The sequence below is a fragment of the Salmo salar genome, chromosome ssa02 (assembly GCF_905237065.1).
Source record: "Salmo salar chromosome ssa02, Ssal_v3.1, whole genome shotgun sequence".
Lineage (NCBI taxonomy): Eukaryota > Metazoa > Chordata > Actinopteri > Salmoniformes > Salmonidae > Salmo > Salmo salar.
In genome coordinates, this window is record NC_059443.1 from 8,034,808 (window position 1) to 8,047,719 (window position 12,912).

Genomic DNA, 12,912 nt, shown 5'->3' on the forward strand with positions numbered 1-12,912 from the left:
ATCACAGAATTAGTGCGCTGGGCCTTTACTAGTCCCGTAGTCGGTGAAAAAGTGACAGCACCCCCACCCCCAAACTACTTCCCACGGCTATGCCCATAGATAAAGAGCATGAGATTATATAGAGCTCTTAGTATCTATGCCCATAGATAAAGAGCATGAGATTATATAGAGCTCTTAGTATCTATGCCCATAGACAAAGAGCATGAGATTATATAGAGCTCTTAGTATCTATACTCATAGATAAAGAGCAGTATAATATGGTATTATATAGAGCTCTTAGTATCTATGACCATAGACAAAGAGCATGAGATTATATAGAGCTCTTAGTATCTATGCCCATAGATAAAGAGCAGTATAATATGGTATTATATAGAGCTCTTAGTATCTATGCTCTTACCCCCAACACGGCAGGCTGCTTCAGCAACAGGTCATGGAGTGGTCCTTTGGGAGCAGGCATTAGTTCAGTTGCTTGGTAATACTTGATCAGTGGTTCTCCTCTCTGGTCCCCGGGCTCCTCATACTCCTGCTCCTCAGATTCAGGACCCAGGATGTCCATAGGGATGTCTGCACAAGCCATGACGTCTCAGTCACAATACCTGTGGGAATATGATGTTGTTTCGCTGATGAGTATAAACTTCTGAAGTTATAATGCAATCATAACACTTTGATATATATATATATATATACACACTGTATACCCTTCATCTATTTCTTTAATTGCAACATCCAATGTATTATTGTCCAAAATAGTCCTGATCATGTTTTATCTCCTGAATTCATCGTCATAACCACCACCATCATCCTCATCATTATCATCACCATCCTCACCATCATCATCATCATCATCATCAACATCACCATCATCATCATCATCATCACCATCCTCACCATCATCACCATCGTCATAACCACCACCATCATCCTCATCATTATCATCACCATCCGCACCATCATCACCATCATCATCATCACCATCATCATCATCACCATCAATATCTTAACAAAACAGTCATTATAGCCTACATTTAGCTTGAAACTGTTGTGAGAGAAATCCGAGTGTCTCGCCTACTTTTACATATAGGATCATTAACATAAAATATTGACAACTGCTTTCATTGATGTACATTAAAACTATCACTATTATTATATTGACATTTCTCCCATTCACACTCACCAGAGTTGATTTAATGCTCGTACTGTTGTCCCCTAAAAAATATGCACTTGAAGTGCCTTCTTCAGCATCACTGTGCCTGATCCCTGTAAGGGTTAGCTTCTCACAATTTCCTCTACTGACGTGGAGGAAGCTCTTCTAAACTGTTGACCACAATGGCCACCCTATCATATGAGATATCTGCTGATTTAAAGACAAGATGCGCCACGTCCTCCAATTGTTCAAACCACAAACGTGCTGTTAGTTTCAGGTGATGAGAGAGATGGTGTGAAGTGCTCAGAAACACACTACAACACTTAATGAACTTTGTTGTATGTATACGGTTCAGTTTCTGAAGACCACCTGTGAATTCAGTTCACCTTGACCTTGTACCCGGAGCTCATCCACTAAGCTTTAGTGTTTTCAACAAACAGAATATCTCTCAGTGTACTCTCTCTCTCTTTCCCTTTCTGGTTCTCTCCCTCTCTGGTTCTCTGTCTCTGTCTCTGTCTCTCTCTCTCTCTCTCTCTCTCTCTCTCTCTCTCTCTCTCTCTCTCTCTCTCTCTCTCTCTCTCTCTTGCTGTGTGCATGTGTATGAAAATGTCTTTGTCCATCACAGCTTGCTTACCAGACCAGCGCAGACGCCCTCCAAGTGTAACTTCCTCCATAAAGTTAGAAACAAACAGCAGCGGGTATGTAAACTTCATGAAAGCTTGTTCTGCTATTATCTTTAACCATTCATGACATGTTTCCCATTTAATAACAATATCCATAGAGTTATTACAACAGTTTATGGTTTATTTCAGCAATATTATTCCGATAGTTTTTATTGGTAACACGTTACATTACAGTGTCCTCATTACATCAGTAGTGTTATTGTCTACATGATGTCTTAATAAAGGGAAACTTCATATTCATCGTCTCCAGCACCACCCCAACACCAACATATGTGGAAATTGTGCGTTTCTATGTTCTGTAGTAAAATAATATAGAGAAAGGTGTGTTTCCAATGACATCATCATTGTGCATCGTGTGATTTTGACCAGTTGTGAGGAGGCATTGCCTACTTATTACCTATTCATTGTTTACTAATTATGTCATTGGAAGTACTTGTCTTCCTCTATATTCACTAAAGTAGTTTTTATTTTATTTTTCTCCCTTTAATGAAATGTATTGTTCCTAGGTAAATGAAGTACACATTTCAGTCAGATGAGTGCATGGTCATCACTATACCTCTGGGCAGTCTCAGAGATGCTCAGGAGGGCCAGCTGATGCCTGAGAATTTCCACTGTGTCTTCAAAGATGTCTACAAGGTCTTCCTCAAGGGTCAGCCTAAAGCTCTGGGGGTACGAATGGCAAACATGTTCCTATACAGCCGAGTAAACATTTATTTCAGGCAGGCTGATCTGTGGATTATTAAAATACATTCATGACGAGCAGAAGTTACGTTAAACATTTGGTATATGTTCATGTAAGGGCCAGTTTCCGGGATATTTTCTCCTCTGTTAGTCTGATTACATCTTCTTACTCTCGTTTTTAGGCGGCTCAGCTCATTGCTGGAGTCCTTGTCTTGATTCTGGGGCTACTGCTTGTCCAGCACAGCGCAATAGTTCTGATCTACACCATGCCCAGTGTCCTGGTATGAACCACTGCAATCAGCCCACTAAGTAGTTTGTGTCATCATCAGTTATTAGATTAGACACATGTTGATACAGCCGATGTTGGACCAAAGCTCTGAGTCGTCTCTATGTGTTATTCTCTCCTGTCGTCAGTGTGCATTGTGTGTGAAGTGTGTACTCTACAATGAGGATAACACATGTACTGTTGATTGAATTTGTAATCAGTCTCCCAAATAATGAAGGAACAAAAAACCATATTTGTTTTATAAAGTTTGTTGCTGCCGGAATGCTGACCTATGCTGCAGGTCATTCTCCAGATATGTGTGTGGTAAGTTCAAGCTTTATAAAAATACCTAAATTCAGTCATGGATCAAATATGAAATTATTGTAGATTATTTAAATTATTATGAAAATATTACACATGAAATACATCAAAACATACCAATTGAATAGTGAGGTGATTCTGTGTTTTTCTCCACTATCAACAGGCCAAACTGTCATTTACCTTGAACATCGTCAGCTGTTTCTGGACAGTAGCTGCTGTTGTTCTCTGCACTGTCGACGTCTCTCATGGTTTCTACGGGGACCATCAACAGGTTCCAGAGTTAATGACTTAATTGTTTGGTTATTACAATGAGTTAATTCATTAGTATTGATTTGTTAATGAGGTGGAAGAGTACAAGCATTGAAATTAGATAATGCAATACGGATACTGAATTGTTTGTTTGCTTTGTAATTCTGTGTAAATGTTCTCCACAAACAAAATACTAAACCACAATAGCTTATCAACATAAAATGAAACCAGAAAAAAACATGTGTATTAAGTGATTAAGTTATTAGTGTATTAAGTTATTAGTGTATTAAGTTAAGTTAAGTTATTAGTGTATTAAGTTATTAGCGTAATAAGTTAAGTTATTATTGTATTAAGTTATTAAGTTATTAGTGTATTAAGTTACTATTCTCTTTACTTTGTCAGGTATTTTCTGGAATCAAATGGATGATTGTAGTTCTCCTGGTCATTGAACTGGTTGTTGCCATGGTGGTGATCTACTGGGAGAGTAAAGCAGTGTGCAGACAGCACTTCAACATTCTGGTGAGACTCTGTTTATTATACTGACTGGGCTGAACATTCTGGTGAGACTCTACTGTTTATTATACTGACTGGGCTGAACATTCTGGTGAGACTCTGTTTATTATACTGACTGGGCTGAACATTCTGGTGAGACTCTACTGTTTATTATACTGACTGGGCTGAACATTCTGGTGAGACTCTACTGTTTATTATACTGACTGGGCTGAACATTCTGGTGAGACTCTACTGTTTATTATACTGACTGGGCTGAACATTCTGGTGAGACTCTACTGTTTATTATACTGACTGGGCTGAACATTCTGGTGAGACTCTACTGTTTATTATACTGACTGGGCTGAACATTCTGGTGAGACTCTACTGTTTATTATACTGACTGGGCTGAACATTCTGGTGAGACTCTACTGTTTATTATACTGACTGGGCTGAACATTCTGGTGAGACTCTACTGTTTATTATACTGACTGGGCTGAACATTCTGGTGAGACTCTACTGTTTATTATACTGACTGGGCTGAACATTCTGGTGAGACTCTACTGTTTATTATACTGACTGGGCTGAACGTTCTGGTGAGACTCTACTGTTTATTATACTGACTGGGCTGAACATTCTGGTGAGACTACTGTTTATTATACTGACTGGGCTGAACATTCTGGTGAGACTCTACTGTTTATTATACTGACTGGGCTGAACATTCTGGTGAGACTGTTTATTATACTGACTGGGCTGAACATTCTGGTGAGACTCTACTGTTTATTATACTGACTGGGCTGAACATTCTGGTGAGACTCTACTGTTTATTATACTGACTGGGCTGAACATTCTGGTGAGACTCTACTGTTTATTATACTGACTGGGCTGAACATTCTGGTGAGACTCTACTGTTTATTATACTGACTGGGCTGAACATTCTGGTGAGACTCTACTGTTTATTATACTGACTGGGCTGAACATTCTGGTGAGACTCTACTGTTTATTATACTGACTGGGCTGAACATTCTGGTGAGACTCTACTGTTTATTATACTGACTGGGCTGAACATTCTGGTGAGACTCTACTGTTTATTATACTGACTGGGCTGAACATTCTGGTGAGACTGTATACATTTATTATACTGGAGTGTACATATAATTATATATATACTTCTTATATAGTGACAAGTGTATTTACTGAGTGCACACACTAAATAACCAAACACATTCCTTGCAGAGCTCACTCAAAAAAGAGACATGGGTCTCAATGATGACTTCCTGTATGGTTAAATAAATAAAATAAGATTCTTGCAATTTCTCTCTCCAGCCCATGGTCACCCTGAAGCAGGACGTATGAACAAACAACAAACAATTAAGTGAAATCATTACTAAACTTGTATGACATTTGTTTTACTTGTGCCAATTTATAGTGGATACAGATAGTCTTCACTTTGTGTTTGTTATTATGACGTAGTATTGATTACCTATAATGTAGTAGTGATTATCTATGATGTAGTAGTCGTTACCTATGATGTAGTAGTGATTACCTACGGTGTGGTAGTGATTACCTGTAATGTAGTATTGATGACTTATTATGTATTATGATGTAATAGTGATTACCTATGATGTAATAGTGATTAATAGTGTAATAGGGGCGGCAGGTAGCCTAGTGGTTAGAGTGTTGGGGCAGTAACCGAAAGCTTGCTGGATTGAATCCCCGAGCTGACAAGGTAAAAATCTGTCATTCTGCCCCTGAACAAGGCAGTTAACCCCCTGTTAACCGGTAGGCTGTCATTGGAAATAAGAATTTGTTCTTAACTGACTTGCCTAATTAAATAAAGGTTAATAAAATTACAGGTTAAAGGTTAATAATAGTAAAAATTACATTTTAAAATGTAGGCTATATTTTCATTTGACTTGTATCTGACTAAAATGAATATAAACATGTATTGTTTGATGTCTTCTTTTTGTAACAATAGACCTGTAATTCCCTGCCTTCCTGATCATGTTGTCATAATAATACAGCTATATTTTATGCACCAAAGCGAACAGAATATTTTCCAACCAACTCTTAGATAATATACCAAAAAATAGGACTTACTAAACTACAAATGATCACCAATGAATAGCACGATCAAAAAATAAAATGATTTTTGTTATTTTTAATTGAATATTCTGTATATATTTTATATGTTATATGGCATTTTATTTTGGTGAGACTGAGAAGTACATGAGTTCTCAGAGAGGAACTATTTCTTTCGACATAATTGAGGTTTGTTTTAACAGAGGTCTAGGGTCTAGGCTTGATGTGCTGATGCTGTGTCACCTACACCACACTACCCGGAGTGGCCCCTGAGAAGCACAACACTCAGGCCTCTGGGGCGTTAGCAGGGTGCATGTGAGTTTCCACAAAAGAGAAGTTTTAAAACAGCTCAACAGCTTGTGGACACCAAGGAACTTTAACCGGTGCCCCCGCACATTGACTGTACTGGCACCCCCTGTATATAGCCTCGCTACTGTTACTTTACTGCTGCTCTTTAATTATATGTTACTTTTATTTTTTACTTACCTATTTTTTACTTAACACTTTTTTTTTTTGTAACTGCATTTTTGGTTAAGGGCTTGTAAGTAAGCATTTCACTGTAAGGTCTACACCTGTTGTTTTGGGCGCATGTGACAAATACAATTTGATTTGATTTGATGTTTGTAATCGTTAAGGACTGGGGAGTTTTTCAGGCTACATGGAATGGGGGTAAGCACAGGCAAAATCCCAGAGCTAATCAGTAAAGTCAGAGCTAGTAGGGGAAAGTCAAGTACGCGAGTTAGTTCACGAAAGGCATTTTGAGGGTGCGGGGGGGGGGCGTGGGATTATATAAGATACTCTTTGAAGAGATAGGGTTTCAGATGTTTTCAGAAGATGGGCAGGGACTCTGCTGTCCTAACTTCAAGGGGAAGCTGGTTCTACTGTTGTGGTGCCAGGATAGAGAAGTTCTTTGACTGGGCAGAGACTATTTTGTTTCTGATAGGCTTTATCAAGCCCTAAAAGTCACCACTTGAGGGTGTCAGAGGCACAGAAATAGATAACATTAGGCTATGTGCAAAAATACCAGACTGTGGGGCAATACAGTCATTATGATGTTTAGTTGGTAAACAAGAGATCATTAGTCAAGTTGACAGTAGACAGTAGTGATGGGGGAAATAATCCACAGTTACATATCAGGATATTAGTTTTGACAATATATCGTATCATTTGGACATTTTTGCAATATTATTTTTGCTCTAGTTTGCTGTACCTGCTCCAAAACTCCAGTATTTTTCCTTCATAGCTTGTTCTCCATCTTCTTTTTAAATAGGGAGCCAATTGGTTTTCAGCACTTTTATTTCCATGACTGATCAAAACTTGTTTTCTCATGGCTCTTTTTAATTTTAATTTGACCTTTATTTAACTAGGCAAGCCAGTTAAGAACAAATTGTTATTTATGGGGATGGGGCAGGGCTCCAAAAAAAAAAATATATATATATATATATATAGGACAAAACACACATCAAGACAAGAGAGACAACACAACACTACTGTACATAAAGACAGACCTAAGACAACAACATAGCAAGGCAGCAACACATGACAATACAGCATGGTAGCAACACAACATGACAACAACATGGTAGAAACCGAACATGGTAGCAGCACAAAACATGGTACAAACATATTGTATCACAGACAACAGCATATGGTGAGCAATATGTTTGGTATAAAAATAAACAAAGAGAGTCACACATTCTATGTATAAACTCCCAGTAATGTATTGGGTAAAACACCAACGTTTCTGCCTCACTGTGCCTTCTTCAGTGTGACCAAAACGTTGGTGTTTAACCCAATAAATTACTGGGAGGTGATATATAGAGTGTGACTATCTTTCTTTGTTTTATAGCTTACAGTTTATTTGCAGTTAGTCAGCACCTCTACACTAAATCATTTCTCTGGGTGTTCGCACCAAAGTTATCGTGATAATATCTTATCGTGACATCCCTGGCGATTCCCAGCCTCAGTGGACAGTAGAACAACGTTGTTTTATTCCATGATGTTCTATTCTATTATTATAATGTCCATGCTGATGGTTTTTCATACATTATGTGAAGCCCTAACAGAGAATGATAATGATATCCATTTTACTAATGGCTTTTCATAATGCAGTGATTTGATGACGATCTCTCCCGCTTTTCAGATAACTAATGTAGGTTAGGAATAATTTAGGTTAGTAATAATGTAGGTTAGGAATAATGTAGGTCAGGACACTCGTGACATCAATGCTTGTGGTTGGAAAATATTCATATAACTTTTTGCCCTCCTGTGACATGAACGTAAATAACTTCACGCGGTTTGGAACTGACCTTGGTTTAACCATAGAAATATAATCCATTCTATTTATGTGGGTTTGTCTTGGTGGTTTACAAACGTTAAGAAAATAGCGCGTGATTGATCTCATAAACTGAACCCTTCGGCTTTCCATAGTGGTACTCCCCTAGACTTACAAACCAATCAAAAAATCGAGTTTCTTTTCCCCTAAAACGTTTCAGTAAATTTAACCCGTGATGTTCGCACTCGCAAGAAGGCAGCAGTTCATGCGTGACTGTTTTTCTTTAGGTTGTGCTGTTGCGCACATATTTAACGGACGTGCGTCTGGTCGTTTTGGTCTTTACTAGAGGACAACATGAATCATTCATTTCGCTGAACGTCAATCTAAAGGAGCCCGCAGGAGGTGAAGCGGATTCCTCTGGTCGCCCTCCCGCAGTTATGGCGTCCGGATATGGGTACGAATCGCGGACCATAGGCAAAGATGATGTGAACTACAGGATGCATTTCCGTATGATCAACGAGCAGCAAGTGGAGGATATTACACTGGACTTTTTCTATAAGCCGCACACAATAACACTGTTAACATGCACAGTGCTCAGCTTGATGTATTTCGCATTTACAAGGTAAGTAGAGTGGTTAGCCAGTTAACTACTGGTAGTTAACAGTAGCTAGCTACATGCTAACGATATTGACTGGGCCAACTGCCAGAACAGCTAAGTGTTTGTTTATGCAGTCAAAAAGTAATTCAGTTCGCTAGTATTTCCGACAATTGACATGTGTAACTTAGGTCTTTCGATGAAGTAGTTAGCTAGTTTAAGTTCTCTGCTGCGGGACTGACCATCTGGCTCCTCTCTCTCGTCTCGAATGAAGGAGAATGTTTAATTTGTTTGGTTACGATGTAGCAAGTGGGCTGATTATTTGCCACATTGTGGCAAAGTGCCACGTTTGTATGTTTTCTATACTGTGGGGAAGGATCTCCCATCCTGGTTCCTGGTGGTCCATTTTTATCTGCAAGATGCATCTAGCCGTTGCTTACATCATGGGTGCGTTCAGTTCGATTGAACATTTGCTACGTTGCGGAACCGTTTGCATTGAACGTTCTTGAACAGTCTTTGAGGTACTTTGCGCCGTTTGTTGGGTGTGGCAGGCTGTGGTTGAAGCAATAAGTTACGTATTTTAAAGGAGAGCGGTGCATTTTGAACTCACAACCCAACCTCTCCCGTTTTTCAACTGGTCGTTCGTACAGCACCGTTTCCGCTACGTTTTTGCGTTCTGAACGCAGCCCATGATGCACAGCTTGTCTGTGTCCAAATGGCATCCTATTCCATATAGCGCCCTGGTCAAAAGTATTTCACTATGTGGAATGGGGTGCCATTTGGGACAAATCCCTTATCTGCTGCTCTCATCAAGAGTGGTTTATCCTCAATAACCAAATGGAATGGGTGGTGTCTGGAGTCGGTCACTCTGCAGTGATGAGTGAATTCTAATATCATTTCAGCCCTCTCACTGATCTTTAATAAGTGGGATTGAAGGAGAGTACAGTACAGCAGGATATGTGGGGACAGAGGTGGGAATATAATCTGGGTTTCAAACCCACCTGTCCCATCAGTGCATCACTTTTCTAACTGTTTTTATCTCACTGACTCTGAAATGTGTTAATGCTGGTGTTGGTGTGTGTTAATAATCCTTTTTGTTATGTTAGGGATGAGACAAACGAAGACGCTAACTTGTGGGTGGGCCTCATCCTGGTCATCTCCTTCTTCCTGGTCATCAGTGTTCTGGCCTTCCCTAACGGTAAGGACAAGCTTGTCCAAGCTGCTTCTGACATCAAATGGCACCCTAATCCCTATATAGTGCACTACTTTATACCTGGGCTCTGGTCATATGTAGTGTACTATATAGGGAATAGGGTGCTAGTGTAACCGGTGTGAAATGGCTAGCTAGTGTGCGCTAGTAGCGTTTGAAACGGTGATGTCACTCGCTCTGAGATCTTGAAGTAGTTGTTTCCCTTACTCTGCAAGGGCCGTGGCTTTTGTGGTGTGATGGGTAACGATGCTTCGAGGGTGACTGTTGTCTGTGTTCAGAGGGTCCCTGGTTCGAGCCCAGGTTGGGGTGAGGAGAGGGATGGAAGTAACTCTGTTACACCAGGTCCTGGTAATAAAGTTGTGTTGGTACACTAATATGTTGAGATTAAAACATTGTGCTGGTGCAATAATATGTTGAGATTAAAACGTTGTATGTGTCAGACATCTCCACATGTCATTGTACCAGCCCTGTAACTCTTCTGTGTGGATGAAGTTGTTGATTCCATGTTGTTTGACACATCTCTCTCTAGGACCATTTACCAGACCACATCCGGCGATATGGCGAATAGTTTTCGGTGAGTGACATTAAGTGACAAATATAACAATCCCTTTTTTTGTATAGGCCTAGCTACCATTCCAGTTCACTTTGAATGAGCTTAACCATGAATTATCCACCCAATTCATGAGAGTTGGTACTCTCTCTAGGTTTCTTTATAGGTTCCTTCCTTCTAGGGAGTGTTTCCTGGCCACTGTGCTTCTGCTTCGGTTGCTCTTTGGGGTTTAGGCCTACTTTCTGACAGCTGTTGACGTAAAAAGGGCTTTCTAAATAGCTGAAACCAGTTTTACCCTGATTGAATGAGATTCCGCTTAATCTGTTATTACTCTGTTATCGCCAGGTGTGAGTGTGCTGTACTTCCTGTTCCTGGTGATCTGATATCTCTGTTATTGTCAGGTCTGAGTGTGCTGTACTTCCTGTTTCTGATCTGACATCTTCCTGTTATGGTCTGGTCAGGTCTGAGTGTGCTGTACTTCCTGTTCCTGGTGTTCATCATCTTCCTAAACTGGGAGCAGGTGAAGAACGTCATGTACTGGCTGGACCCCAACCTGCGCTACGCCACCCGGGAGGCTGACATCATGGTGAGTAAGCAGCAGCCTTGCTCTCCTATCAGTCTCTGTGGCTGCATCCCAACTCACCCTGTTCCCTATAGAGTGCACTACTTTTCACTAGAGCCGTGGTCAAAAGTAGTGCGTTATAATAGGGGAATAGAGTGCCATTTGGGACGCACCCTTTCTTTACTATCAGTTTTGGATCTCTTAGCAATCAGTCTCTTTGTTAGCACATTGACCTCGGCCACTTCCTGATTCTCCACCTGAGGTGCACACTTTCTGTCATGCCTTTTAACAATTGGGAAACTCCTTCCAGCCAATACTTACCCCAATCCAATGCTTTTAATCTATGATGGGAAGTGTGCAAGTCCACACATTGGGGAAAAGGGTGGAGAAACAGGATACAGCCCTCTTCTAGCACCAACACTCACTTTTTCATGCTCTTGTTCTGATTGGATGTTGTTGATGTCGGCTCTGGCCGCTGTGCTCTGCTTGTAGGAGTATGCGGTGAATTGTCACGTGATCACCTGGGAGCGAATCCTGAGCCACTTTGACATATTTGCCTTCAGTCACTTCTGGGGTTGGGGCATGAAGGCCCTGCTCATCCGCAGCTACGGCCTCTGTTGGACCATCAGCATCACCTGGGAGCTCACTGAGGTACACACACACACACACCCCAAAGCACGAACACACACACACACAAAAAATATCAGAACATTTGGATAGGAGAGTGTCAGAGAAGGAGTTTAGGAGAGCTAGAAATGATTCCTCTCCCTCTTTTCCCCCTCCTCATCCTCTCCTCTCCTCCTCAGCTGTTCTTCATGCACCTGCTGCCTAACTTTGCTGAGTGCTGGTGGGACCAGCTGATCCTGGACATCCTGTTGTGTAATGGAGGAGGCATCTGGATGGGTATGACTGTCTGTCGCTTCCTGGAGATGAGGACCTACCACTGGGCCTCCATCAAGTAGGTACCCATAACCCTACCACTGGGCCTCCATCAAGTAGGTACCCATAACCCTACCACTGGGCCTCCATCAAGTAGGTACCCATAACCCTACCACTGGGCCTCCATCAAGTAGGTACCCATAACCCTACCACTGGGCCTCCATCAAGTAGGTACCCATAACCCTACCACTGGGCCTCCATCAAGTAGGTACCCATAACCCTACCACTGGGCCTCCATCAAGTAGGTCCTCCTGACCCTGTCACTGGGCCTCCATCAAGTAGGTTCCCGTAACCCTACCACTGGGCCTCCATCAAGTAGGTTCCCGTAACCCTACCACTGGGCCTCCATCGGGTAGGTCCTCCTGACCCTGTCACTGGGCCTCCATCGGGTAGGTCCTCCTGACCCTGTCACTGGGCCTCCATCGGGTAGGTCCTCCTGACCCTGTCACTGGGCCTCCATCGGGTACACAAAAGTATATGGACACCTGCTCATCAAACATCTCATTCCAAAATCATGGTCATAAAAATTGAGTTAGCCCCCCCCCCTTTCTGCTATAACAGCCTCAACAATTCTGGGAAGGCTTTCCACTAGATGTTGGAACATTACTGTGGGCACTTGCTTCCATTCAGCCATGAGCATTAGTAGGGTCGGGGGCTGTTGCTGAAACAGGAAAGGGCCTTTCCCAAATGTTTGCCATAAAGTTAGGAGTACAGAGTCATCTAGAATGTTATTGTATGCTGTAGTGTTAAGATTTCCCTTCCCGAACCATGAAAAACAGACCCAGACCATTTTTCTGTCAAACCCAGATTCTTCCGTCTGACTGCCAGATGGTGAAGCGTGATTCATCACTCTAGAGAACACATTTC

General features: G+C 41.3%; 2 protein-coding genes across 3 annotated transcripts in view; both read left to right on the forward strand.

Moving 5' to 3' along the window:
- The first annotated feature begins 1,666 nt into the window (after positions 1 to 1,666).
- LOC106596680 (membrane-spanning 4-domains subfamily A member 4D) lies at positions 1,667 to 5,778 on the forward strand. The gene is made up of 7 exons (XM_014187953.2): positions 1,667 to 1,842; positions 2,334 to 2,496; positions 2,691 to 2,789; positions 3,041 to 3,097; positions 3,258 to 3,365; positions 3,746 to 3,862; positions 5,159 to 5,778. Exons 2-7 carry the CDS (start codon positions 2,338 to 2,340, stop codon positions 5,186 to 5,188), a joined length of 570 nt encoding a protein of 189 aa, XP_014043428.1. The 5' UTR covers positions 1,667 to 1,842; positions 2,334 to 2,337; the 3' UTR covers positions 5,189 to 5,778.
- A 2,611-nt stretch (positions 5,779 to 8,389) lies between these two features.
- Positions 8,390 to 12,912, forward strand: part of LOC106590970 (phosphatidylserine synthase 1) — a 30,224-nt gene continuing 25,701 nt past the window's right edge. For both annotated transcript variants that reach the window (XM_045697054.1, XM_045697049.1), the window contains exons 1-6: positions 8,390 to 8,811; positions 9,891 to 9,982; positions 10,524 to 10,568; positions 11,006 to 11,130; positions 11,599 to 11,757; positions 11,913 to 12,064. In XM_045697054.1, the coding sequence (XP_045553010.1) occupies positions 8,627 to 8,811; positions 9,891 to 9,982; positions 10,524 to 10,568; positions 11,006 to 11,130; positions 11,599 to 11,757; positions 11,913 to 12,064 (758 nt within the window). In that variant the 5' untranslated portion in view covers positions 8,390 to 8,626. The remainder of the gene's footprint in view (positions 8,812 to 9,890; positions 9,983 to 10,523; positions 10,569 to 11,005; positions 11,131 to 11,598; positions 11,758 to 11,912; positions 12,065 to 12,912) is intronic.